Raw genomic sequence first — 27,653 nt, 5'->3', positions numbered from 1 at the left:
ATCCAAATTGCATCAAGAATTCAGAATTTTTTATATTATTGCACTTCTATGAAAATGTAATGGTTCTCTCTATCAGAAGACAGAAAAATGTAATACAATATTAAAATGACAGATTATATTATAACTTTTACTGTCTACTGCAATACAGAAATTTGCATTTAAATAAGGTAAAATGTGTTAAAAAGTTAAGTGTACTCTACATTTCTACACAATTTCTTTTCATTCACACTGACCAAATTTAATAATGTTGCAATATCATTCTGCTTGGTAAAAACTGGTCAAAAATCACAATAAAACAATTCATTAACTACAATATTATGTACAGCGATAGTTTTTAACAGTAAGAAACCTGTAAGAAAATTATAAAATATTATCATTAAAACTAAAATCTTAAGAAAACACTGCTACCTGAAACTATATAAAACTAACCAAAATTAAAGTGAAAACAGAAAAAAAAAATTGAATCCAATTCAAAATATTAACAGAACTTTAACAGTATATCAATAATACTAAAATAACACTGGGTTTTTATTTTTTATTTTTTGATGCTTTAGATAAATAACAGCACTGGACTAAAGCATTACAAAATGAGCCAGAATAGTTAATAAAAGAACATGCAAGTTCACAATGATTTGTAGAACTTTATAAGTGGACCTGCTAAAAATTAAATAATCAGCGTCAAAACCAGATTTCTTTTCTGGCCAGCTAATTTTTAGGAATTGTTATTTTGAGGAATTTATCTCTGCATTCAAGCAACATTTTAAATATGGCAAGTATTTTTACTGTAGCACGTCTTAGGTAGAGAAAGCCTGTTCCAAGTATAAAAAAAACAACAACAACAACATCTTGCTAAAAGGGTGTGGGCAGAGGAGAAGCAAGCGGTGAACTTGATGTCCAACCGGTGCGTTTATGTTTGTGAATATGTTTGAGGATGAGGTGAAAAGGAGAAAAGAGAAGCCGTGAGGGCTGATAAGGACAAGGCACTAGGCACATGCTGTGATAACGGCCAGTGAGCTCTTCTTCAGATCTACAACACTTCATGCCATCCACCACTGATGGGGCCCGAGTGGCATGCTGGCATGAAACAAAGGACATTAACACATCAGCAGAGAACGTTAATATTTTTCCTCACAGTGTGAATTTCAGTGCCATTGTTTTACTGAGACAAATCTTTCATGTCCTCCATTTTACATGTGAAAGAAATGGAAATGGAGCAGTTAAAGCCTGAGAAAACTTCAAGACGAAATTCCGCCAACAGCTCATTAGTCTGATGGTTAGAGCGCACCACAGGTGCTGCGGTGTCCTGCCTAACGAGGTAAGCAATGGTCATTAAAGATTCTCTCACACTTACCAGCGACACATGGCCGTTAACCTCGGCAACCTCCGTGGATTTCAAGAGAGTTTGACTATGAAAGTTACAAATGTTTTTGACCTTGACATGCTCTTTTCTAATGAAACCATTAGGAGGAAGATACACGGCCCATTATATGCTATATTATTTGCATACTGTATTGTATATATACACTTTATATCATGCATAGTAGGGAAGTAGGCATTCTCAAATGCAAGGAGAAACACATCCAAATGGACACTTTACCATCCCATGAGGCCATGGGAGAGGATTTGTGAATAGTGAAGCACCACACCTGACACTGGTAGGTAACATGACAATGACAACACTAAAAATGTAGCATATCCAGATTACATTCATACTACATAAAAGATAATATTACAAATAAAAGTAATTATTTAAATTCAAATTACTTATTACCTAGCCATCAGGTAATGGTAATAGCCATTTCTCCTACAGGTACACCTGCACTCACTCACATCATTAACACATCCCTTAACACTGGTGTTTTCCCCTCAGCATTTAGACAGGCTCGTATAACCCCACTACTTAAGAAACCCACCCTTAACCCATGTCTTTTTAGAGAACTACAGGCTGGTTTCCTTTCTTCCTTTCATTGCAAAAACACTTGAATAAGCTGTGTTCAACCAAGTCTCTGCCTTTCTCACACAGCCCAACCTCCTCGACAGCAACCAGTCTGGTTTCAGAAGTGGACATTCAACCGAGTCTGCCATGCTCTCAGTTGCTGAAGATCTAAGATTGGCAAGAGCAGATTCCAAATCTTCAATACTTATCTTGCTGGATCTGTCCACTGCTTTTAACATGGTTAACCACCAGATCCTCCTGTCAACCCTATTGGCAAAAGGCATCTCAGGTACCACACTCCAGTGGTTTAAGTCTTGCCTCTCAGATAGGCCCTTCAAGATATCTTGGAGAGGTGAGGTGTCCAAGTCGCAACTACTGGGGTGCCACAGGGCTCAGTTCTTGGACCACTTCTCTTCTCTGTCTACATGGCATCACTAGGTTCTGTCATTCAGAAACATAGCTTTTCATATCACTGCTATGCTGATGACACTCAACTCTACCTCTCATTCTATCCTGATGATCCGACGATAGCTGCTCAGATCTCAGCTTGTCTAACAGACATTTCTTGCTGGATGACGAACCATCACCTTCAACTCAACCTTGCCAAGACAGAACTGCTTGTGGTTCCATCAAACCCATTGTTCCATCAAACCCATCACAATTTCAACATCCAGTTAGGCACATCAACCATAACTCCTTAAAAAACAGCCAGAAACCTTGGAGTTATGATTGATGATCAGCTGACTTTCTCAGACCACATTGCTAAAACTGCCCGGTCCTGCAGATTTGCTTTATTCAACATCAAGAAGATCAGGCCCTTTCTTTCGTAACATGCTTCACAACTCCTTGTTCAAGCTCTTGTTCTGTCCAGGCTGGACTATTGCAATGCTCTCTTGGCAGGTCTTCCAGCCAGTACTATCAAACCTTTACAATTAATCCAGAACGCAGCAGCAAGATTAATTTTTAATGAGCCAAAAAGAATTCATGTCACACCTCTGTTTATCAACTTGCACTGGCTACCAATAGCAGCTCGCATAGAATTCAAGGCATTAATGTTTGCCTACAAAACCACCATTGGCCCTTTACCTAAATTCATTACTTCAGACTTATGTGCCCTCTTGAAACTTGCGTTCTGCAAGTGAACGTCACTTTATTGTGCCATCCCAAAGAGGCACAAAATCACTTTCACGGACTTCTAAATTAAATGTTCCTTCCTGGTGGAATGACCTGCCCAACTCAATCTGAGCAGCTGAGTCCTTAGCCATCTTTGAGAATCGGCTAAAAACACATCTCTTCCATCTTTATTTGACCCTCTAACTCTAGCCCTCTCTATTTTAATTCTATTTAAAAGAAACAAACAACAACTTGTCCCTTTTAGACTTGCACTCTATTCATTTATCGCTTGTTTTTTCTTAAAAAAAAAAAAAAAAAAACTAACACTATCTTTTCTAATCTTTTTGTATACTTATTTTTTTATTATACAATTAACAAAAGCAAAAAAGGTCTCCAACACTAGATTGCTCTATTCTTTTTCTATTCTAACTGTTTTCTTTTTATTTATTGTATAATTTAAAAAAAAAACCTTGCTACGTGTACTGTGTTAAGTTAACGGAGACTTAAAGCACTTGCATATCATTGCTCTTTTGTTGATTTTGATTGCTTCCATTGTCCTCATTTGTAAGTCGCTTTGGATAAAAGCGTCTGCTAAATGACTAAACGTAAATGTATTACCATATTTAAATTACTTGGAGAATCTATGCGATTCCTGATGCAACTACTGACTCTTTCACAACTTTTGGTCACTATGAGCTGTTTTTTTTTTTTTTTTTTTTTTAAATGAAAAGAGACCATATACAGGATTTTCATAAAGTATTTTCTAGTCCACAGGAAAAATAACAGCATACAAGTTAGGAATGACACGAAGGGGAGTAAATAAATGACAGAACTTCTTTTTTTTTTTGAGTGAACTATTCATCTAAGCGTTATAAATATTTTCTATGATCGCACCTGAATGTTTGCTCACAGCAGCTAGCAACACATTGTATTCAGTCACTGTTGCCAAAAAAAAAAAAAATCACTATTATATCAATATTTCAAATTGAAAACAAGTATTCATAATGAAAAGTGGTCTAACTTAATGCACTACATGTAGTGCCATACAGAGACAATGAGTAATATAGTCTCTAGTCCATTTAAGGAAGATTAAAGCTTAAAAAAAAAATGGATTCTTTAATGCAGACTGCAGTGCAAGTCCAAATTACCAGGCTAAAAGCAACCATTTTTCCTGGGTGTCAGAAAAACAAACTGTCCCTCTTTACAAAAGTCTTGCTTATGATACATTCAAACAATTGTGACAATATGGTAAATAAAAAAGGAAAGGAGGCAAACACCATTCCTCCCTTCAGATTCTGCTCAAGCAATAATACGTCTCAATCGCAGAGTTCTTCGTTTTGTGCTGATACACTCAAAAATAATATCATTAAGTTCTCCCTCCTCACCACTACACACTGCATTAAATGAAACTAGCTCTAGCCAAGTGTGTCTGAGGCAAACGAAGCCCAGTTTTTCATGTTACTTGATATAATGGAAACTGTTTGCATCACATAAGAGAGTTGACTCCAAACAAACCAGCCGGAATCAAACGCTGACATCAAGAACAGTGCACATGGAACATACTGTTCAAATGCATGATAACACTGACATCTGCAAAACTGAGTGAATGAACCTGAATGGTTCAGAACTAAAATACGTCTTTCATGTGAGGATATGAATCATCTGGTTGACACCTGATAACCATGATTATATAATCACAATATGAAATATGATCATAATAACTATGACACAGCAAACCTTCCAGATTATACCATTACAATGTACGATGTTGATGTAAAAGTCACAATGAAATGGAAGTAGCGACACTTTTCTTCCTTGTTGTGACAGGCTACATGAAATGGATTATCGAAAAAAGAAAAATGTAGGGCAGGAACTTTGTTCTATTCATAAGATTTTGAGATGTGGGCGTAGTACTCAAAAGTGGAGGCGGATGAACATGAGCTTGAAGGGGCAGAGTTTTATCAGACAAAATGATTGGAGAAGTTCTACATAAGTCAACAAATAAAGTCTGTTGTCAGTCTGGAAGGTCCAATTATGACATTTTCATTAAACATTACGAGGTCAAAACATTTCTAAAAAATGAAACCTATACACAGATAGTTCACAATAATATCTATAGACATTTAAAAAACACAAGGGTGAGTTTTCATTTAATTTCATGCCAATTTTGAAGTGCTCCTCACAGAAATCGATCAGGAAAATGGAAATGAGCTTTTAAAATAATAGTTCAGTTCTCCTAAATTTTACTGAGCCTCATGTTTTTCCAATCCTGTATGAATTTATTTAATGAGATGTTAGGAACAATGACAGCCTCACTTTCACTGTACGGAAAAAAGATGCAATGGAATGGATGGTGACTGAGGCTGTCAGACCCTAACATCCTGCCTCTGCTCATCTCGCTTTGTGTTCCACGGAAGAAAGTCATTCGAGTTTGGAACAACATGAGGGTGAATAATTACAGAATATACAGTTTTTGAGTGAACTACCCCTTTAAGCATCTTTTTACTATGAGCAAACGTCCAGTGCTCCCTGAATACCCCACACACAGGGGACTCCGTCTATGTTCTGTCATTTCCAAGAATTAGGAAAGAGCGTCAGATTCCTGCGGCGTGTGGTTTGCCATGTTGCTTTAATGTAGCAAAACGTTATTCTTGGCTGACCGTCGGGACAAAAGCATGGGCTGAAAATGTGTGCTTGCGCTACATTTCTCAACTTGTTTGAACAATCCAGACAGCTGATTTGACTCATATTGTGCCGCATTGTTTACAGGAAGTCAATATTCCTATTTAACATATGAAAAGTGGAACAGCTTCCACGAATTTCACTTAAAAAAGTAATTCCTGCAAAACGCCACGTCTAAGTTTTCCTAACAGACTTCATAAAATGTTATTCCTGCCGAATCAAGACATCAACGAAAAATACTTCCTAAATATGCTTACTAATCAATCTCGACTAAGACGTAGCCTATATGTAAACCACAAAACATTTACATGCTAGACCATACCTGACACAGCTGTTGGCGTTGCTGTGGCAATTTACTCTCCAGGGCAGCGTGCCGTGGTCCGCATCCCATCGCTTGTCAAACGGAATCGCTGCTGACGCCTCTCTCGGCGTTATTTGGACGCTCGCGAGCCAACAGGGCTTCCCCTCCTGCTTGTCAAACTGGAAGCGCAATCATGCGTTCAGCTGATCAGCGCAACAACAACAACCACAGTGTCGCGCAACGCAAACAGTTCACACCACACCACCCTGCACGCGACGCCCCGGGGGCCCCGCTCCCTCCCATGCTCTCGCAGTTCTAGGGGTGATTAATAATCATGAGGTAGTATACTTCCGCGACGCTCATTGGCCGAAGAAAGTACCTTAATTTTTAGCTCCCTCCTCGCTGTCAGCCACTGCGAGGTGACGTCATGGAACATTCCAAAAATTCCTTGTCCCGGTATTCTTTATTTCAAGCGGACCCTGCAAAAGTTCTTGAGTGTTGATATTATTAACAGTCAATATTCCTGGTTTGTCTGCTTTCTCCTATATATTTGTACATATTACTATTTTAAATGGACAGTTCACCCAAAACGAAAATTCTGTAATCGTTGCTCTAAACCTGTGATTTTCTGTTTTCTTTCTGCACTATTATATATATATATATATATATATATATATATATATATATATATTTTTTTTTTTTTTTTAATGCAATAATGTATAATGATATCTTTATCATATTTGTTTGTAACAATATGAGGAAGAGTAAATATGATATGATAATATTCACAATCGATACTCTAAGGTCTTTTATTAATTTTATTTATGCTATTAAACACACACAAACACACATACACACACACACGACCCTGGACCACAAAACCAGTCATAAGTAGCACTGGTGTATTTGTAGAGTACATTGTATGAGTAAAAATGATCGATTTTTCTTTTATGCCAAAAATCATTAGAATATTAAGTAAAGATCATGTTCCATGAAGATATTTTGTAAATTTCCTACTGTAAATATATCAAAGCTTAATTTTAGATTAGTAATATGCATTGCTAAGAACTTAATTTGGACAACTTTAAAGGTGATTTTCTCAATATTTCCATTTTTTTTGCACCCTCAGATTCCAGATTTTCAAATAGTTGTATCTCTGTAACAAACCATACATCAATGGGAAGCTTATTTATTCAGGACGATGTATAAATCTAATTTTTCTTTTTTTTTTTTTTTTAAAAATGACCCTTATGACTGGTTTTGTGGACCCATGGGTCACAATGTATTACTAATAATTTCATATAATTGAGATTACTTCTAATTGCTTGTGGAATATCAGCTAAACTGATATTGTTAACTGTAATCATAACCAAAGTCACATATTTTATGGAATATTATGGTGAGAATGCCTTAACACATCCATAGAAAGTGTTTCATGAGCTGGCCTTTCTGGGGGATGCATACTGGGTTGTGTATGTCAGCACAATTCCCACAATTCCCTGACTCAGTTGTACTCTTTAGTAGGACTGAAGCTTCTCAGTTGCACTAATGGTAGCATGGCCCACATGGGGACTATTAGTGGGGTTAGCCATCAGCGTGGACTTTAATTCATTTAACCCTTTCCCAGGGGCATGGAGGAAAAGTAAACCAGAACATTACTAATCTCTCAAGAAAGTGTGGCTATTCCCAAGTAAACAAACCTGAGTAAATTATCACTCCGTGTTTTCCCCAAACTTTCCAAAAGCCCTTTGCATACCAATTCCCAAGAAAGAAGAGCTAAGAAGCTCAAAGCCGCACCATACCTGTTGGGAATAATTTGTCTTTTCATTTTCCCTGTTGGATTTATATTTCCAAACAGATTACTTCCTCATTGACCCACCTTTTAACACAGCCTTCAAAAATTCCCAGACCGTGTTAAGTTGAGTTCAATGAAACACAATGAAGTTTGGGTATCTGTTCTGTTGTTTGTCTCTGAATATGCTAGTATTCAGTCACAACACTCTATGAATCTAAACACAGTCACCCTGACTACCATATGACAAGCGGTTGACAAAGGAAGGCTTTGTGTAACGGATGCAAATACAGTGCTGGGTCGATACCCCAAGGACAGTCTAATTACTGGGCATAAATATAGCTTTCCAAACTCTACGCCTGCTGGGCCTCCAACCTGTTATTATGCTTTTTTATATTTATTTCACAAGAGTCAAATTACTTTCAAGGAAGCACAATAGTTGTGCTTGAGGAACTGAGCAAAAACTAGAAAAACTTGAATGCGTAAGAATAATAATAATTTTCAAAATCCCCAAAGATTTTGAATAGCAGACTTTTAATGTGGTCTCAGACTTTTGGACTCCACTGTATTCCAAATATCATCAAATAACATCTGATATCACCCAGTGTTAAGATGATTTTATTTTTATATTATTATAGTATTTATTAATATTTTAAGTTTTCAATTTGAGTTTTACTTTAAGTTGACTTTGTTTGTAATGTGCTTATCATTTTTATTATTTGTTTATTTTTTTCATTTACTATAAATTTATCTTAATTTATTTTCATTATATTATATTATGTTTTAGTTTGTCATTTTAGTACGCTACCAAGTTACCTTTTTTAATAGGTTTTTAAGTTTTTTAAGTTTAAGTTTTTATATTTTATTTTTTAACAAAAATGTTTTTTGATAGTTTTAGTTTCATTTTAGTTTTAGTTCAACTCTACCCCTGCTGGGCCTCTAACTTGTTATTATTCTTTTTTATATTTATTTCAAAAGAATTAAATTACTTTTAAGGAAGCACAAAAGTGTTGCTTGAGGAACTGAGTGAAAACTATCAAAACTTGAATGCATAAGAAGGTCACCGTGTATATTATATTACATTACATTACATTATATTTTAGTTTTAGTCATTTTAGTACACTACCAAGCCAAGTTATCCTTTTTTTAAATAGGTTTTTAAGTTTTTATGTTTTATTTTATTTAAATTTATTTACCCCTAAATTTCTACCCCTGCTGGGCCTCTACCTTGTTATTATTCTTTTTTATATTTATTTCAAAAGAATTAAATTACTTTTAAGGAAGCACAAAAGTGTTGCTTGAGGAACTGAGCGAAAACTATCAAAACTTGAATGCGTAAGAAGGTCACCGTGGGGTGAGTTAGAGCGACATTGCGTGACAAAACCAGCGCATTATTGTTCGTTTTCCCACCATAATGCCCAGTGATGCCACAATAATTTCGGACTGAATGTCTTGCTGTTGTTGGCTCTAAAATTAGCGAAGAGATAAGGTGAGACTCTCACCAACTCAGTGGGGTCAGCGCTGTGTATTTAGAAGGCTTAGACGGACTCCTGGAGACTCTTGGGTGTCCGGTAAAGTTCACCTGGCATTCAGGTGATGAGTCATAGCCCGCAGCGGTCTGATCCTGTCACTGGATGCCACTGTCGTTCAGACTCCCCGTGGAGAACGAGAGGGCTGCTGGCTCCATCGTCATGACAGCCGCCATCCTCGCCCGAGTCAAACAGGACGCCTGACTGGGCGTGTGGCTGTGAGGTGCGTGACGGCCGCGTGGGTGGGGGGTTTAGGCCATGCAGAGAGGTCTGCTTTGATTGGCTGAAGCGTGATTGCACAGTTCGCGCTCTTTGAACTGCATTGGACCACCCTTTTGTCGGGTTTTCTATCCCAAGAGCGAGAGAGAGAGGGAAGCACAGTAGCAAGGACACTGCGTTGTGAATGCTCCACAGTGTGACAATATGATCCTAACAGGCTTATGTAACAGGGATGCCTGCATGCTTGTCTTCCAGCAGACAACGGCTGCACCGACTGTTATATAACTAGATCAGCCTCCCCACAGAGCCGGCCTGCGCCTGTGCACGGCACACAGCAGCCTGCCAAAGAGAGCGAGAGAGCGAGCGAGAGAGTGAGACAGAGAGAAACAATGCTGCCTGCTGCAGGAACACAAAGAGAGTCAAAGATAATGCAGGAGTGAAAGAAAACATTCGGAAGAGGATACTATCAGCAGCTTAACGTTAAAAGTAATGCATTAAATAATCAAGCCATTGCTTACAAAAAAGTATTTTGGTATTACTATAGTTTTAATTTTTTTAGGGGGCATGTATGTACAATGGCAATAGTGTTATATACTCAGAAATTATTCAGTACCTTTGTAGACAGTGCGGTCAAAGTGTCTAAGACTGTTAAATTATATTATATTATATTGGGTTAGTGACCTAGAAAAAATAATAAGCTCAATTTCAAAGTCCCCATCTTTCTGTTTATGTCCAGGTTTAAATAAATCGGTATGCATAATATAATTGTCTCAGACTTTTGGACTATATACTTTTATAGTATTAATTTGTATATTTAATCAGCTATAGTTTCATTTTTTTAATTTTAGTTAAGTTTTGTAAGTTTGTTAGGTCCTTTTTGTCATTTTAATTAAATTTTTTTTTTTATTTAAATTTTAGTACTTCAACTTAAATCTATTTTATTTGAGTTGAAATATAACCGTTTTTAGGTTGAAGTTTTTCATCTTATATTTATATTTTATTTTAATTGAATTTAAATTTTATTAAAATTAAATTCAGTTTCATTTTAATTTTAGTTAACTACGGCAAGACTGATAACACCGTAGCACTTCCAGTGTTTCTGTAAAGGACATGAGATATTATATAGTGACGCCACATATCATGTGTGTAAATATTTGATTTTGATACACATGCAACATAATAGCTCAGAGTCAAATCAATAGGTTGTAATATATCTCACTTTGTTGGTAATGTACACCATCACCCTTGTAATATCTGATATTTCATTGTCCATTACTTGAAGTACCACGTACATCTGAGCCTTCCCGCATTACATGGAGTTCATATTGTCCCAAATGTATTCCATATATAATGGCTGACAACATCCTTTGATAAATGAAATCTGAGATCTGCAGAATGTATTTAAACATGGTAAAACATCATATATGGAGATATAGCCCATATAGTATCGTTAAAATTTTGAATAAACACACATGAGCCTGACAGTAAGTAACTACAAGGATTATCTTGTGTTTTCATTTATGACCTTTATATTCCCTCAGAAGTTCCTCTTGTCACATGCACGTGGATAATTAATGTAGTATTTTTACATAGTGCAGCAAAAGCTAGAGGCAGTTGCATCACAATCCTCTGCCACTCTGCTGCCAGACTCTGGGCTGTGTGGAGTCTAATGGGTGGTAATGTTGGGTAAATGTTTCCAGCACACATGTGCCAGCAGGACCAAAACTCAATTAGCTTTGCTACATACTGCCGTGTAATCCAATGTGCTTGGGTTTTACACTTAGAATGCAATTACACCTCTGACAGCCGCTTTCAGTCATTTCACTATAAGAGCAGCGCCTGCAAATCGAGTACAGTTGCTCTCAAAATGATTTTTTCTCCTCTCAAAAATTTTGTTGATTTTGTTCTAAAAACCAGTTACGTCTAGTTTTGTAGACTCTCAAATGGTCACATAAAAACAGAAGATTCCCAGGAAATAAAATGATTGTCTTTGAAACTTCTTTCTGCTTGTGGTGTAAGCCCTGGAGCCTGTTAGGAACGTGCTAGTCTCCCAAAGCCAATCAATGGGTCTTACTGCAGCTTATCCTGGAGTAAACTATCCGCTTAGACAGGAAAGGGGCATCTGACATATATAAAGTGAACAATCACAGTTTATTGGTTGGGTAAATACGTTTACAGTAAGTATGGACAGACGATCGAGACAGACAGGGAGACAGATACAAACATACATACAGACACAGATACATGCAGACAGATAGATATAGACAGACAGACAGAAAAATATATATAGACAGACAGACAGGAGTTCTTTTGGTTGTTCAGATAAATCAAACAGAATAAAATACTATGGTACTCTGCATAAGTTTGGTTTGTGAAAACTTTAAATATTCAATGATGCAGAATTTCTTTAGCAAAACTGATGTTGTTATAATGCACAACTGCACGTCACATCCCACTGACAGCGGGCCAAGTATCAGCACTGTGATTTCACACTGGGTTAAAGGGATCCCTGGAGATACACTTACCAGTCTGGCTCTGGGAACTCAGGAGCAGAGAGGGTCAAAGCGGAGACAGAACATCCTGCAGCACTGCTGAGTCAGTGTGTGTGTGTGTGTGTGTGTGCTGGTGCTGAGGGAGTGAGATCATTTTGTTGATGTGTCTCTCTCCCTTGTTCATTGTTAGGCAAGCCTGCCAGAGAGGGAGAGTTTCCAGACAGGAGTAAGTAGTTTATATGAATTGATGAGGGGAGTTATTTTTCTTTTATGCTTCTTCCAAAGTTTGTTTCTCATATAGCAATGTGCTATTGTGAGTGCAGCTCTGAGAGAACAACACAAACCTTTATATGAAGAGTGGGCTGGGAAATGATATAGTGAGAACAAAATACTTCAGAATTCAGGGAAGAACACTGCATTACACAGACTTAAAGCTCAACAATGTCCCTGATGAATAAACAGCATGGTTTGCTTGTCTTAGCTGGTTTTCACTGGTCTCCTAAGCTAAAAAGCACCCAATACTCCTCAAATAAACCTGCTGGCCAGCCAGAAATACCAGCTAACCATATGAGGTTGGTGTTTCTAAAATGTTAATGGAGAAAACAGGAAAAACATGCATCATTGTTCAACAGTTTGGGGTCGGTATGGTTTTTGTTTCTGAAAGAAATCTATTATGCTCACTAAGGCTGCATTTTTGAACAAAAATAAAATAAAAACAGCAATATTGTGAAATATTATTACAATTTAAAACAACCGTTTTCTATTTAAATACATTTTAAAATGTAATTTATTCTGGTAAAGTTGAATTTTCAAATTCAATAAATAAATAAATAAAATAAAACAATTATATGTTAAACCAGCTTAAACTGCTGATCTCTTTTCTGGTTTAGAGGGTTCAAGCTGTGAGACCAGCTAGCCACCCAGCTAAACACCAGGAGACTATCAAAAACCAGTTAAGACCAGCAAAGCCATTTTACCTGCACAATTTCATTTTGGGGCATCATTAAAGTGATTAAAACAGTAAAATCATAAAAACAGAAGAATGCTTCAAGCTTACTCTGATTTAATCTAATGTCATGTTTGTTTTAGTCTGGCATGGAGAAAGATGCACAGTTCCTGCACTGGACAGCTGCAAAGCCCCATTTGAAAAGCAGAAAGAAAAAAAAAACACACCCTCCCTGACACATTTATTATGTTTTGAGCGGTTTTGAGATGGCACCAAGTTCATAGTTCTTAGAACCTCTGTTCCATACTAGGCAGAGTCCCAAGATGCTGAACTCTAACAAGAAGAAACCAAAGGTTTCTGGCATCAGCTATGAGACAGACCTGATTAAAAATGAGGACAAAGACAATGTGAAATGTTATACTCCACTACAGCAGCCAAAATCAACTGTACATTCTGGTAGTCGAGCTGAGAGAGAGTTCTGTGGCACAGCAGCTCTGTGGATCAAGAGTAACGTCCTACAGCACTTTCAGTCAATATCTCTTCGCTAATTGGGAATCTTTATCTCTGCAAACACACATTAGCTCTTGGTCTTTATTACTCAGCATCAGAGTCATTATCGTCTCTCCTCATTGGCTGTTCGGTAAAATATAGCTAAGGCCATTTCAATCCTCTAACTCTCTTTAGTTAATTTTAAGTCAAAGTGAAACTTGTAAACCATTTAACTTCAGTAACATGACGGCTTAAAAGTTGAGGGTCAGTAAGATTTTGAAAGAAGTTTCAAAACAGCATTTATTTAAAATACATTTTGTTTTGTAACAATGTCGCTGAATAAAAATATTAATTTCCTTAAAAAATAAAAAGTAAAAATAAATAACCATACTGACTGACCCTAAATGTTTAGTAATATAAATAGTAATAATAATAATAATAACAATAGGGTAAGAAGGTGTTTCATCTCAGATTTGAGACCCAAATGCAAGTTCACAGTCAACTCATCCAAACAGCTATAAACATAATAATTCTTTTGAAAAAATGGAATGCGTTTTATAAACATAGCCTACTGTATATTCTCTGCACACCCCCTGGTTAAAAACCTATGGGCCTAAAACTGTCTAAATAGATCCTCTCTTCAACATTATTTTCCTTGCCCCAACTTTCCTAGCTGAAAAGAAGTAATTTCAGCGTTGTTTTTTTTTTTTTTTATGAAATATTGAAATATTGCAGACATGCAGTTTTGTCTTCGTGAATGATAAATCATACAAAATAAGACTAGGAACATGTATTAAGAAAATAAACAGAGTCAATTTGACCCCAGGTTTTTTCAGGTTATAGCCATTCCGTGTGCACTTTCTTTTCCTCTCTTTTATGTTTGAGGTTGTAAGAACGGTTGATGCAAGAAAATCTTATAGACCATTAGCTAATGTTCTAAACACTGGGTTAAGAGCAAGGCCAATCCTAGAAATTGCATTAAATATCAACTGGTAACTTTCATAAATGTTGCATAGTATGCCATTCAATATTTAAACTTCAATGCTCTCATAAAACCATATGAAATACCCCATAGCCTGCCTACAGAGGGTAAATAAAGCGCCACTGAGCTCTTGATGTCATCTCATGGGTCTGTAACACACCCACCTGGTTCTAAAGAGAAAAAAAAAAAAAAAAAAAACACAAGAGAGTCATGGAACCCTGACCTACATATACAGACCTCAGCCATCCTTCTGCTGCGTTAGTGTTACACAAGTGTGCAGAAACATATCAACACTATTAGCAAAGCAATCTTGCATAAGCAAGCATTATCGATGTTTAGTCAAGCTGCCAACTGATAAACCACACATTTGAGAAGAGGGGCCTGATTTGCAGGGCCCAAAAGCACTTAAGGTTCAATACTTTCCTTATCTGCAAGCCACTCAAAACATCTCCAGCACTGAGAGGAATTCACGAAACACGCTCCCTTTTGGAATCGCTACTCTCTAGGCCTGCTTTTCTTAGTTTTTTTCTGGATATAGTAAAGTAATGTTTTTTCTGCAAATGCTTCCAAAGGCTACACAACTGTGAGTGTGATAATTGCTTGTAACCGAAAGAGGGTTTCATGGTCAGTGAGGCCAGTTTGGGGCACTGAGACTGAATTGGGTAAACAAAAAAAGCATAAACATTGATGGAGAAAGAGCGCTTAAATGACACATTGGTGGTGGTAAAAACAATATCACTAATGTGATTTTTTTTTATCTGTGAAAAAGTGCTGGTATGAAATTGCATAACTGGAGTAGTATCAAGTAATTAAAGGCTACATTGTTTGGCCAGCGATGACCATCGGCATTGAGCAATGAATATCATCCATGACAAGGAAGATCAAATCAACAGAACATCAGTTCCACCTGGTGGGCAGACAGAAAATAAAAATACAACCTTCTCATTCATTCTGTTGTATCAGCTCAACATTATTTAAAATAAACTAAAAATAAAGTAACAAAAATATTCAAATAAAAAATGTCTTATTTATATATGTATGTGACCCTGGACCACAAAACCAGTCATAAGTGTAAATTTTTTGAAATTGAGATTTATACACCGTCTGAAAGCTGAATGAATAAGATTTCCATTGATGTGTGGTTTGTTAGGATAGGACATTTGGCCGAGATACAACTATTTGAAAATCTTAAATCTGAGGGTGCAAAAAAATGTAAATACTGAGAAAATTGCCTTTAAAGTTGTCCAAATGAAGTTCTTAGCAATGCATATTACTAATCAAAAATTAAGTTTTGATATATTTATGGTAGGAAATTTACAAAATATCTTCATGGAACATGATCTTTGCTTAATATCCAAATGATGTTTGGCATAAAAGAAAAATCAATAATTTTTATAATAAAGTTCACAACTTTTAATTTCGATTGGCAGTCAGATCAATACAGTTGATTTGTAAAGACTCTGACTAACCAAGAGTTTACACGAGTTTATTGAAATATATACAGCATTAGCACAGATTGAACAGCACCAGATCACTGAAAAACTACTTCTACAGAAACAACTAAAAGAGCAACATTGTCCATGGTATGAAAAATGAAATGTTATAAAACAGCAAAGGCACTTTTTCCATAGGTCTGAAATAAACCTGGACGCTTTTGATAAGAAGTTAATCGAAGAAAGGCACATGAAGAATTACTAATCTTGCATGTTGCTCCTAATAATAGACCACAGATGAACCGTCATGCTTATGTCAAACTACTTTGGGAAAAGTTCAAATATACTTTACATATATATATATATATATATACACAGTACATACTTCACAATCAGTTTCTTCGACACACCTACAATACATAGAGTTATGAAATTTGCCAACTTCATATTTTGCTTTCATAACACAGCTTTTTAGCAATTTTACATAAATGTAAACTAAATGTATGGTCACTTTTAGAACATTTTCTTATGTCATTTTACATAAGATGCTTACTTGTAAGCATGTGCTTCCAAATGAATAACAAAAAAAAGTAATAAAAAAAAAAAAACTAAAAGTATACAAAGTGTCACAGGTGGAAGGATTAACATTCAGTTTTCAGAAACATTTACTGATTAAATATATAAATTTTAACATATTAACCAGCCCTGAACTGTTAATTTATATGTAAGTGCTATCTAAACGCATTATTTCACACTAAATTATCTATTGCCACACCAAACTATTCTGCCAAACAACAAGCTAGATATGCTAACATGTGCCTCTGATGGACTGACAGCACCATAATACATTAATATCCATTAATATTACAGCACAGTCTGTTGTTCATGGCAGTGCGGTAGACCCCGGTCAGCGTGTAGTGTAGTGAGCTGTACGGGGGAAAGGGTGTGTCGGATTGGGCTTATCTACTGGATGCACAAGTTCCAGGGGCTCTACAGAGGACATGGAGTGAAAACGGCCCCCTGTTTAAGCCCCTCAGCGCACATGGGCTGCCCACGGCCCACTCTCCCCATTGCTTGAGAAAAAAGTGCTAAATCGAGTGAAATTGTATATTATAGAGTGTCTATCGTACAATGAATTGAACCCTGAAGTTGAAATGCTATCACTGTAGAAAAAGGCTTCTTCTTCAGGTAGACTAGGTTTCTAGCAGCAGTATCATGCATATTTGAATTCGTGGCTAGGACCACTACGTTGATGGTCTGTAGGTCTGTAGGATAGTTATTGTGTTTATTTGTCGCACTGGAAATGTGTGGCCTTAGGTTTGAGTAGCTTGCACCTGTTAGTGTTAAAAACAAGATAAACTAGCAATATTAACTTTATAAAACATACTTAACAGCCATACTGAATTTGAAATGACAGCGAAATAACCTTTAAGGACCATGAGATGTGAATTATTCAGGATATCGACAACACGGTAGAAGCGACTAGTTTATATAACTCGTTTCATTCATTTATCCTTCAAGTGTGGAGACACAGCGACTCTTTTGCTAGAAGTGCACTGCTGTTCAAACATTTGGGGTCAGTAAGATTTTTTTTTTTCACATAAAATAACACTTTCATTAAGCAGGGGATGCATTAAATTGATCAAAATGGCAGAAATAAATATATTTCAAATAAATTCTTAATAAATGTTTTTCCAAAATATTGAGCATCACAACTGTTTTCATTATTGCTAATAATAATAAATGTTTCTTGAGAGCAAAAAAAGGATATTAGAATGATTTCTGAAGGATCATGGCACACTGAAAACTGGAGTAAAGTATTTTGAAAATTCAGCTTTGTTGTCACTAAATAAAGGATATTTTAATATATAATAAACAGAGAACATTTATTTTAAATTGTAATCATTTTACACAATATTACGGTTTTACTGTATTTTTGACCAAATAAATGCAGCTTTGGGAAGCATAAGAGATTACTTTCATTTTAAAAATCTTACAGATGCCAAACATTTGAACGGCAGTGTAAGAAATGAGACAGCAGTGAATCATTCATTAAGCAAAAAGGGTGCTTCTCATTTCCTTAATTGTCCATCCACCTTGCCTTTAATTGCATTTTAGCTCCTTTAATCTTAAGGATGTGAGTATGAGATAAAAGGACGGAGGAATCAAAGCAAAACGGAATTTCATGTTCACTTGAGCATTACGTCAAACTGACATTTTTGTGAAGCTATATTGCTCTAAATAAATGTGTGTGCTTCAGGTGTGCTAATGGTGAATGGCAACTTTCTGCACAGCAGTAATCCTAAGTGTCGTTTTTGAAATACTTGTCACGGCATCCTATACTTTTGTTGTTGTCCATGCATTTTTTTTTTTATATGTGTAAGTACCTACCAGGCCTATGAGACTAGTCACCAATTGTCTGTTTCAGATTTGAATCACTTTCAGTCTTGGCTATTTAATGGTTTTTAGAGATTGTTATATTTCTAACATAGCACAAACATGGCCAGCTTGAATAGGTGAGAGAGTTTCACCCACTCAAGCTCAGTTGAAGTCTCGACTGGGGAAAACGACAGGAGCCACAAGTGTCCACAGGTAGAGCCCCAGACCCAGCCAGCTGGAGCTGATCTTCACCCACACTGCAGGCATACTGCTCTGCATGGCCTGAGTGGTTATATCAGGTCTGAAGATAGATGTGAGGAAAAGGCAGAAAAAAATGACAATATTTAGGCCTCAGCTAGTCTCTGGTGCAGTTCTGCTGTATTTTTTGTGATTGCATGAAAGAATGACCAGTACATCCTTGACCATTCAAAAGAATCAAATTTAAAGAATGCCATACAGGTTTGGAATGATATTATGGTTCATAAATGATGATTATTTTCATTATTCGGCAAACTATTCCTTTAAACTATGATAGGTGAAAGTATTTTAAAATTTAAAACTTCACCTTTCAAAAAAAGGGAACTTTTTGGTTCAATCCAAAATCAAAAAGTGGAAGAATGAGCACTTACTTGTACCAGTTAGTGAGTGTCATCATAATGTAGAGAGAGGCCAGTAAAAGGTGGAAGTGGAAAAAGGAATAGTTGTATGTGACGCCGTCCTCTTCATTATCCACGACACGCCGCAATCCGTCTTCGCCCACCTCCTCCCCTCCCATGGAGCCCTTCCCTTCCTCTGTCTGCATCAGCCTGTTCACCTGAGCATTACTGGATGAACGGATGCTGAAAAGAGAAAAGACATCACATGGACACTAGCATGAGAATGATGTTTACGTCTCTCAGATTCATATTTAATTGATGATGAGCTAGATTGGGAGTAGAGTTTAAAGGGAGAGAGGCTGTTTTTTCTGACATGGCAAAATGTATAATTTTCTCACATTTGCCAATGGATGGCAAATTAATTGAGGAAATTTGGATGTCAAAGGTTAATACATTTATTTAGACACATTAAATTGATGAAAACTGACAGTAAAGAAAAAATATTTCAAATACAGTAAATGTTGTTCTATTAAACTTTATATTCATTAAAGAACCTCAAAAAAAGTTCATTATTGGTTTCCAAAAAAATATTAAGCAGCACAACTGTTTTCAACATGAACAGTAATAAACATGTCTTAAGCATTAAATTAGCATATTAGAATAATTTCTGAAGGATCATGTGACACTAAAGACTGGAGTACTTGCTGCTGATATTCAGCTTCGCATCAAAGAAATAAATGACATTTTAAAATATATATATAAAAAAGGATTATTTTACATAGTAACGATTTTTATTGTGTTTTTGATCAAATCGATGCAGCTTTTTTGAGCATTATAGACTTCTTTCAAAACCAAAATATTTGAATAGTGTATATATTAGTGCCATTCAAAAGCCTGAATGTAAATGAATAAAAATCTGACTTGAAATATTAGTATTTTAACCTGCAAAAACGTTTGAACTTTTATTTTATTAAAAGCTTTTGGGTTCTGGAAAATCTAAAGAAATGTTAGATTTCTTTAACTAAATATAAATGTTTTAAATTTTAGGAAGCACGATATTTATTAACTAATAAAATAACACATTTAATGACACTGACCATGTTAAAGTTACCTTTTAACTAGTGACTCTGTCTACTTGCCGAGGTCAGTTTGAACTCACAGTTGCTGCTTGGCAAATATTAATTTTGGACCCTGCCTACAGGTGTCAACATCTGACACCACTAATCAATCAATCAACCCATGCCTCTGTGCAGCTGGTTGTGAATGTCAAATTGAACGGTGCAATGAATCAGCATAGAAAGCACCAGTTAACTACAGCAGCTGATGTAGAAATGTACTTGAGATTTTCTTTATGCATTTTAAAAGCAAAAACTAACAGCAACAAGAGCTCATTGAAAGAAGAAAAAGCCATATTCAAAATGTTTGTTTTGCTTAATGTACCTAGCATAAAAGGTGCAGAAGAGGAAGATGACCAATCCCACAATGCCTTGAGCATCCCACCACTGCACCATGCCAGGGGAGCTTGTAGGCATGGCCTCAGTTGTGCTGATATTGGACACCAGGCTGAGCAAACTAGGGTTACATTCACGATCTATGTGTGGAGCCAGACAAATAAAGATTTAAAAATTAACATACAGAAGCATAATACAACTCCTACGCTAATTAAATCACATACTTCACTACTAAAGACTATGATCACACCTAATAGTCAGCTAATCACATTTTTAAAGCTCATCTAGGCTGATAATGGGTTTACTTAATAGACCATAACAGAATGTGAGGAAAGTGAGTTACATTTATAATCTGGATTCTAGCAGGTAATTTGGCTTTATTCAGTAACAAGCATCAGGAGACTATAAAGGTTGAGCATCTGGTTTGTATGGCACCACAAAACTCACCAAATATTGCATCAACCTGAGTAGGAACAAAATGAAAGCTCATAAAATGAAAAGAGAGACCAAAGACAGACAGTAAATATTTTCTGAGATTTTTTTGTGTGTGTAACTTACTAGGATTGTTGGTCATGGCTGACCAGGTGACGTACATAGTGTACAGAGTTATAATAGAGGACTGAAGCAGACCAGATTGAGGTGAAGCATCCTGCAAACACATACAAAAATAAAGAAACATATTTAATAAAGCAGAGATCAGACTTTGTCTACCTTTGTAAGAAACAACCCAATATAAATTGCAGATTTTCATAATGGCTGGCACAGTAAAGAAAGCTTGTCTGTTGTGGCAGGCCAGCATTGATATTCTGTATGCAAAGAAGGAAACAAAGAAGTTTCCTTACAAAGACAAAAGCTGGAGGCTAATGTAAACAGCAGATGACCTTCAGTACAACAGAGAGGCTGTTTTCTTATGCACATTATTATAAATCAGCATTCATGTCAGGATGTGTGTGCTGCGGCAATCGAATATTTCGAACAGCTAGTTAAAGCAGTTTTATCATTTCCTGTTTGCTGCTTTACGTTCAAGGTCTTAATGCTGCTTAATATCTTAATATGGAGTTGTTTGGCCTTTTATCAATGATTTGAAATTGGGTGCTGAGATGAGACGGGATAAGCACTGCAACATGATTTACCTGCACTTTTGGTAGAACAGAAACGACAGATATGATGACGCAGAGAATAAGGTTGAAGCTGATGAAGAACTTGTGTTCGGCACAGTTGTCGGGTTTGGTGTAGTAGAGATAAAACAGCACGACTGCAGCAAAGGCCAGGGCGTAATGCAGGACAGTGAAGAACAACAAACCTGTGGGCATAGAAAACAGTCTCATGTTTCATTCTCTGAAAAGAGCGGATTTGGACACACCTGTTTGCAAACCTATTGTGACGAACAGGTTGTCTTTCAGTGTATCTGCTCTCTCTACGTACCTGAGAACCAACACTTGCTGTTGCCTTCCTCAGCATTCCTCACCCACACCTCATTCCAGGAGTGGGCAAAGTCGATCAGGAGGATGAGCTGGATCAGGATGAACATGAAGGAGCCCACAATACCAAAGTAGAACCAAACTATGATTAAAAAAGAAGAGAAGTTACATACTGGTTAAATGTGCTTAACCACAACATAAAATCAAAAACAAGCCTTTTTACTATCTAAACAAATAATCATCAATGAGGAATACAGTAAAAATAGTAATACTGTGAAATATTACTTTTGAAAATCACTGGTTTCTATTTTAATATGTTTTCAAATGAAATTATTCCTGTGAAGACTAAGCTGAATTTTCAGCAGCCATAACACCTGTCGTCACATGATCCTTCAGAAATCATTCTAATATGCTGATTTGGTGCTCAATAAACATTTTTTTTATTATTATCAATGTTGAAAATAAATGTACTGCTTAATATTTTGTGGAAACCGTGATACTTTATTTATTTATTTATTTTTAACGAAAAGTTCAAAAGAACAGCGTTTATTTCAAATAGAAATCTTTTGTAGCCATTGATCAATTCAACGCACTGAATAAAAGTATATTTTCTTTAAACAAAACAAACCAACTTTGAATGGTATTATGTGTGTAATTATTATTTTGTATTTTTTTCTTTCATCAAAATGTCATTAAAAACACTTAATAGATGTTAAATGGCATTTCATGTCTTTAATTTCTAGTAAACCACCAATTGCCAAAAGAGACATTGAGTGCTGAATCCTTTCAAAGGGCTGTATATCAGTATAATATATTGTGTTCAGGTATCATATTAAAAAAAAAATAAAAATAAAATAAAATACACATCTTAATGGGATAGTTCAGCCAAAAATGAAAATTCTGTTATCATTTACACCCCCTCATGTCGTTCCAAACTTGCATGACCTCATTTATTTATTTTTTTCAGTGAATCACAAAGATATTTAAAATAATGTTGTCACTTCTGGTGACAACTGACTTTTACTGTACAGACAGAAAAAAACAACAATGGGATATTTTTCAAAATATCTTCTTTTGTGGTCCACAGAAAAAAGGAGAGTCATACAGGTTTGGAAAGACATGAGGGGGACAAATGATGACAGAATTTTAGTTTTTGGGTGAACACTTTAAACTAAATTTATAACTATGTTTAATAAAACATGCATCTCTGAAGGGCCTGTATTTTCATACTTAAATTCACAATGAAACATACTAATGTCTAGATCTTGTTTTGGAAGTTACCCGTGATCTCTGAACACAATGTTCTGCATCTTTAATTCCACACCATGAGAATTCCGGCAAGACAGTAACAACGCGTTCTCACTGCTAATGTAATATGCTATGAAAAAATAATAACATCCTATTCCACTTTCAATACGGTCTTTTCCCATGCATCTCATAACATTCAAAATAGTCATTAAAAAGTAATTGACTTCTTCCCTGCAGGAGACCAGGCGTTTTCTGCATCCCTTGAAATTTAGCCCTGCGTTATGACAATGGCTTCCCAGAATAACATTATCATGACTATTGCTGCATTTAGAGCTTAACATCATTGCCATGTTGTCATTGCTTTTGTGTATTTCCCAATGTGAATATATGAAAATGGAAATTGTTCTATTATGTGCTATTAACGGAATAGCTCAACCTAAAATGTACCATCATGAAATGTTCCATCTGGGATGAAAAAGGCTCCGACGGTGATGCCAACAAGTATCAGAAACTTGAAGAACCAGAACCTGACAAAAGAGTCAATGATAAAATCAAGCAAATTTCAATTCATTTAGTAAATGATACAATAACAACAGCATATAATATAACGGTACATAAATAATAAATCAGGGTTACCCGTTCTGAATAGCAGCACGAGGGTCTTTGCTGCTCTTTACACGAATCATGATTGCTGAAAACAGGAAAAAGAAGCATGCCATAGCAAAGCACATGCGGTACACTGATTTGTAGCCTACAATCACGTCGCAGTTAACATGGTTCTCGATTCCTGGTATTGCGGTTCCTCCTTGACAAAAGCCAGGAATCTGAAGAGACATTAAAAACAGAAAATTAATACAATGCACTGAAAACACAAGTGAGGCAGATGAAGACTGATGGCGGGCCCACCTTGCGGAGCTGCGTCTCCATGCCAGGCAAGATCATGATTATAGACACCAGTGTCCCCAGGAGGAGGAAGAAAGAGTAGAGCAGCCGGGTGACGGTGGAGTTATTGGAAGAAGGACAACAGCCACAGAGGAGACATGGAGCGGAGCCACACAAACATGAGGCCTGTAACGTGGAGGGAGTAAGAGAAAGAGCAATTATATCACCAGTTCAAGCATTTGTTTAATTGCCACAGTTCACAAAAGAAACTGCAAAACATTATACAATTTAATATATACTGCATTGTAAAAGATCATTTGAGGTCATGAAATATTATTACCTTTTAAAGTAAATATTTTATGTTTTGTATTTTAAAATGTAACTTATTCCTGAGACTGATGAAATTCCATTCCAGTCTTCAGTGTCATATGATCTTTTAGAAATCATTCTAATATGCTAAAAAAAATCTTATTATTAGCAATGCTGAAATTTTTTTGTGGAAATCATAATACATTTTCAGGATTCTTTGATGAATATAAAGTTTAAAGAACAGTATTTATTTCAATAGAAATATTTGTAACATTATGTCTTCACAATATATATATGTAATAATTTTATTTGCACCTGAATGAATAAAAATGTTAATTTTGCCTGAAAAAAGGTTTTGAGAATGAGAACCTACAGGGTGTGTAAATCTGAACCGTGTATAATTACATTTCAGCGTTCAAATGGTATATGACTGCAGAAGAAGGAAGAAGGGTTGTTCTGCTGCATGAAACAGTGAGGAAATCATTGTTGAAGACTTTGATCCTAATAAATCCAGTCATGTGCACACTGTATAAAAGTTAATTTAAAAACATTCACCATGACCATTACTCATGCTAGGAGTGGCTGAAAAGCTGATTAACCAAGGAGGAAATCTAACCAGAAATATTTAAAAATGTATTGTCACTCATTTCATACTTCTCAAGCTGTATGATTCATCAAGCAAAAAGGAAGATTGTATTGAAGAAAGAAAAAAAAAAGACAAGGTGTGTCTTACTGGCACAAATGATAAGCGTCAAATAAAAACACTGCTTTAAGTGTATTTGGCTGTACTTAGAGCAGATTTGCCTCTCTTGCAGTGTGTGCTGTACCAGCAAGTAGATAAACATTTACAGAAAGTGGCTCAAGCAGCATGACTTGGGTTTAAAATGCAAAACTGAATATACCAAATTACTGACAACCAGCAGATGAAAGCAGTTCAGCCTGTTAACATGTCACAAGAAATCACACTAGTTTCTACATGCCATAGTTCATCTACATCTTGAATTGTGAATGTTGGACAATATGTACAAATATATTATATATATATATATTAGGGATGTAACGATTAACCGCGAGCCGGTTGAAAATCGATTCAAATATGAGACGATTCAAATCGGTTGAGATGCGAAACAAATCGCGATTCAATTAGGGTAGTTTATATGAATGCATGTCTGAGGGGAACTTACTGTCTTTAGAAAAGTTTAGATGGTATTTTTCTTCTCATCTTGCCTCTGTATAATGCATATTAAAGTTCATAAGTGCAGCGCTGCTTTGTTTACAGCGGAAACCAAGGAAACGCTTAAAGCGCCACCTGCTGGCAGAGAGTGAATCTGCGTCTCATTCAGCTCGTCTGCTGTTTCTATGTATAATTTCACAAAACTGAAGTCATACCATTCTGTTTTTGCTTCAAATTTCGAAATTATACAGTCTAATTTAGGTTAAAAACTGCTCCTGCTGCATGTATGCAGCATCTTTGTTTGGATCATGATTAAAATGCAGTGGTTGCCTCTAATTTTAAATGGAAAGAGCACAGACAAAGCCTTATTTAGTTTTTATGAAGAGATTTCTTTTTTTTATTTGATTTGGGGCTTGTTTTAAAATTTCAGTTTAGTTGTTATTTACATTTACATTATATTTACATTTTGTTATTTAGCAGACGCTTTTATCCAAAGTGACTTACAAATGAGGACAATAGAAGCAATCAAAACCAACAAAAGAGCAATAATATGCAAGTGCTATATTAGTATATTATTATAGTGTTATATTTCAATTTAACAAAGAAACGTGCAGCATTTTGTCCAAGCAATAATAAAATAACATATTTAATTTATAATTTGTCTTAAATCTCATTTTCTTAAAAAAAATCATGAATCGTGAACCGAATCGAATCGTGAAATCAAAATCGCAAATCGAATTGTGAGTTGAGTGAATCGTTACATCCCTAATATATATATATATATATATATATATATATATATATATATATATTCTAACATTCTATAAGATTCTTTTTTTTTTATTTAATACCACATTTTTACAGCTTATCTTTCAGCTACATTTTGACACAAGTCAGTCCTTCTCTTTTACACTTAAGTATTAAACTGCTAAATATTAAGCTTCAATTCTTTGAAAATGGGCGAGGAACATTATTACAGGTGAACCCAACCAAATTCTTATTCTCAATTACAAAAACTGACTCCTAAAACTGAAAACCTGTATAACCTGATTATGAACAAATCATCTTAAATACAGCACATCGAAACTACAAGACTAAATCACACCAAAGACTACATAATACAAACACCATTAATAGCTGACTTGGAAGTTTGAATTATCATCCCTTACATTGCTGTATAATTTATCATTTCTTTAAATGATTCAGTTACGTTAATCATATGATTGTTATTTGTTTGGAAGTCATGGAGGATCTCTGCTATAATTAAACTCAATGCAAATATAAGCACACTTGACTTCCGTGTGCTGTTGTTTTCCAACGAAAAGCTCTTTGAAACCACACATTTTCTATTTAAACATCGCCGTCCATTACGTTAACTTTTTATAAATATGTTGTCTTAGTTATACTGTTCTCTATTTTCGGTTCATTTAATGATCTAGCGACGCTGTTAGGTAGCTGCTCGGTTAGCTAAACCATGAAAAACAAAACAGAACACTTACACAGCTCGCAAGAGAACACAACGCCATACAGGCTCCCATTCTGTATTAATAAACAAACAACTCCAAACCACTTTCAGAGGATGAATTGACAGTCAATTACAGCATGAGCTATTTCTCGATCTGTCACTTGATTCCGGTGTTTGAAGGTGACGACTGTAACAGGCAATTCATTCTATTTCATAATAAAGGTCCTTCTTTCTAAATTCCTCCATAAACTCTATATTGAACAAAACAATAAAAATAAAACTTAATAAAATAATAATAATAAAACATACCGATGTATAAATGTATTTTTTTTTTGTGGCATGTTATGTATTTTGAACTACTATGTATATATTATTTAAGGAGATTTTAAGCGGCTTGTTTATATTAGTTTCCTGCTTGTGCATATGCAAATTAAGCAAACATGGCTATTATAATGTAATATGTTATTGGATATAACTATAACTACGTAGTCTAAAATACAGTATTTTAATTTGTTAATTTCTTATTTATATTAATATCGGTTATGAATATTTAAAGTTTAGGACATGGTAACTTTTATTTTGAAACGTAAGCTTAGTACAAAATAAAAACGGCTTTATAAACAAACAAAAAAACATATACCTATATAAATCAGTACGAAATTAATAATGTGTTATATTGATATTTAAATTAACTTGACATTCTAGATAATTAAATTCCATTGATGATATTTGTACATTTGTACCAAACTGATAACATATTTTGATTAAGTAGGTCAGATATTTCACAAACAAATGAATTTAACCTACATCTCTG

The 27,653-nt window shown here is 35.5% G+C and overlaps 2 protein-coding genes across 4 annotated transcripts in view; both read right to left on the bottom strand.

The window, feature by feature from the left end:
- The window catches only part of LOC131521305 (transcription factor HIVEP3), a 74,802-nt gene extending 68,401 nt beyond the window's left edge, over positions 1-6,401 (bottom strand). For both annotated transcript variants that reach the window (XM_058745894.1, XM_058745892.1), the window contains exon 1: positions 6,054-6,401. The gene's annotated coding sequence lies outside the window, so the exon portion shown is untranslated. The remainder of the gene's footprint in view (positions 1-6,053) is intronic.
- Positions 6,402-15,953: 9,552 nt separating this feature from the next.
- On the bottom strand, positions 15,954-27,026 carry serinc2l (serine incorporator 2, like). 2 transcript variants are annotated; one of them, XM_058747880.1, is made up of 10 exons: positions 26,874-27,026; positions 23,916-24,077; positions 23,646-23,833; positions 23,457-23,536; positions 21,766-21,903; positions 21,474-21,643; positions 20,899-20,989; positions 20,330-20,480; positions 18,923-19,132; positions 15,954-18,594 (listed from the first exon to the last, which is right to left on the bottom strand). In XM_058747880.1, exons 1-10 carry the CDS (start codon positions 26,910-26,912, stop codon positions 18,456-18,458), a joined length of 1,368 nt encoding a protein of 455 aa, XP_058603863.1. In that variant the 5' UTR covers positions 26,913-27,026; the 3' UTR covers positions 15,954-18,455. The 2 variants fall into 2 exon arrangements, with proteins under 2 accessions (XP_058603863.1, XP_058603864.1); XM_058747881.1 differs by lacking the exon at positions 26,874-27,026 and adding an exon at positions 25,385-25,733.
- Between the last annotated feature and the right edge of the window lie 627 nt (positions 27,027-27,653).

Source organism: Onychostoma macrolepis, chromosome 16 (assembly GCF_012432095.1).
Source record: "Onychostoma macrolepis isolate SWU-2019 chromosome 16, ASM1243209v1, whole genome shotgun sequence".
In the NCBI taxonomy this organism is placed as follows: Eukaryota; Metazoa; Chordata; class Actinopteri; order Cypriniformes; family Cyprinidae; genus Onychostoma; species Onychostoma macrolepis.
The sequence above is the reverse complement of the archived record's forward strand: the minus strand, read 5'-3'. Positions and strand labels throughout refer to the sequence as shown.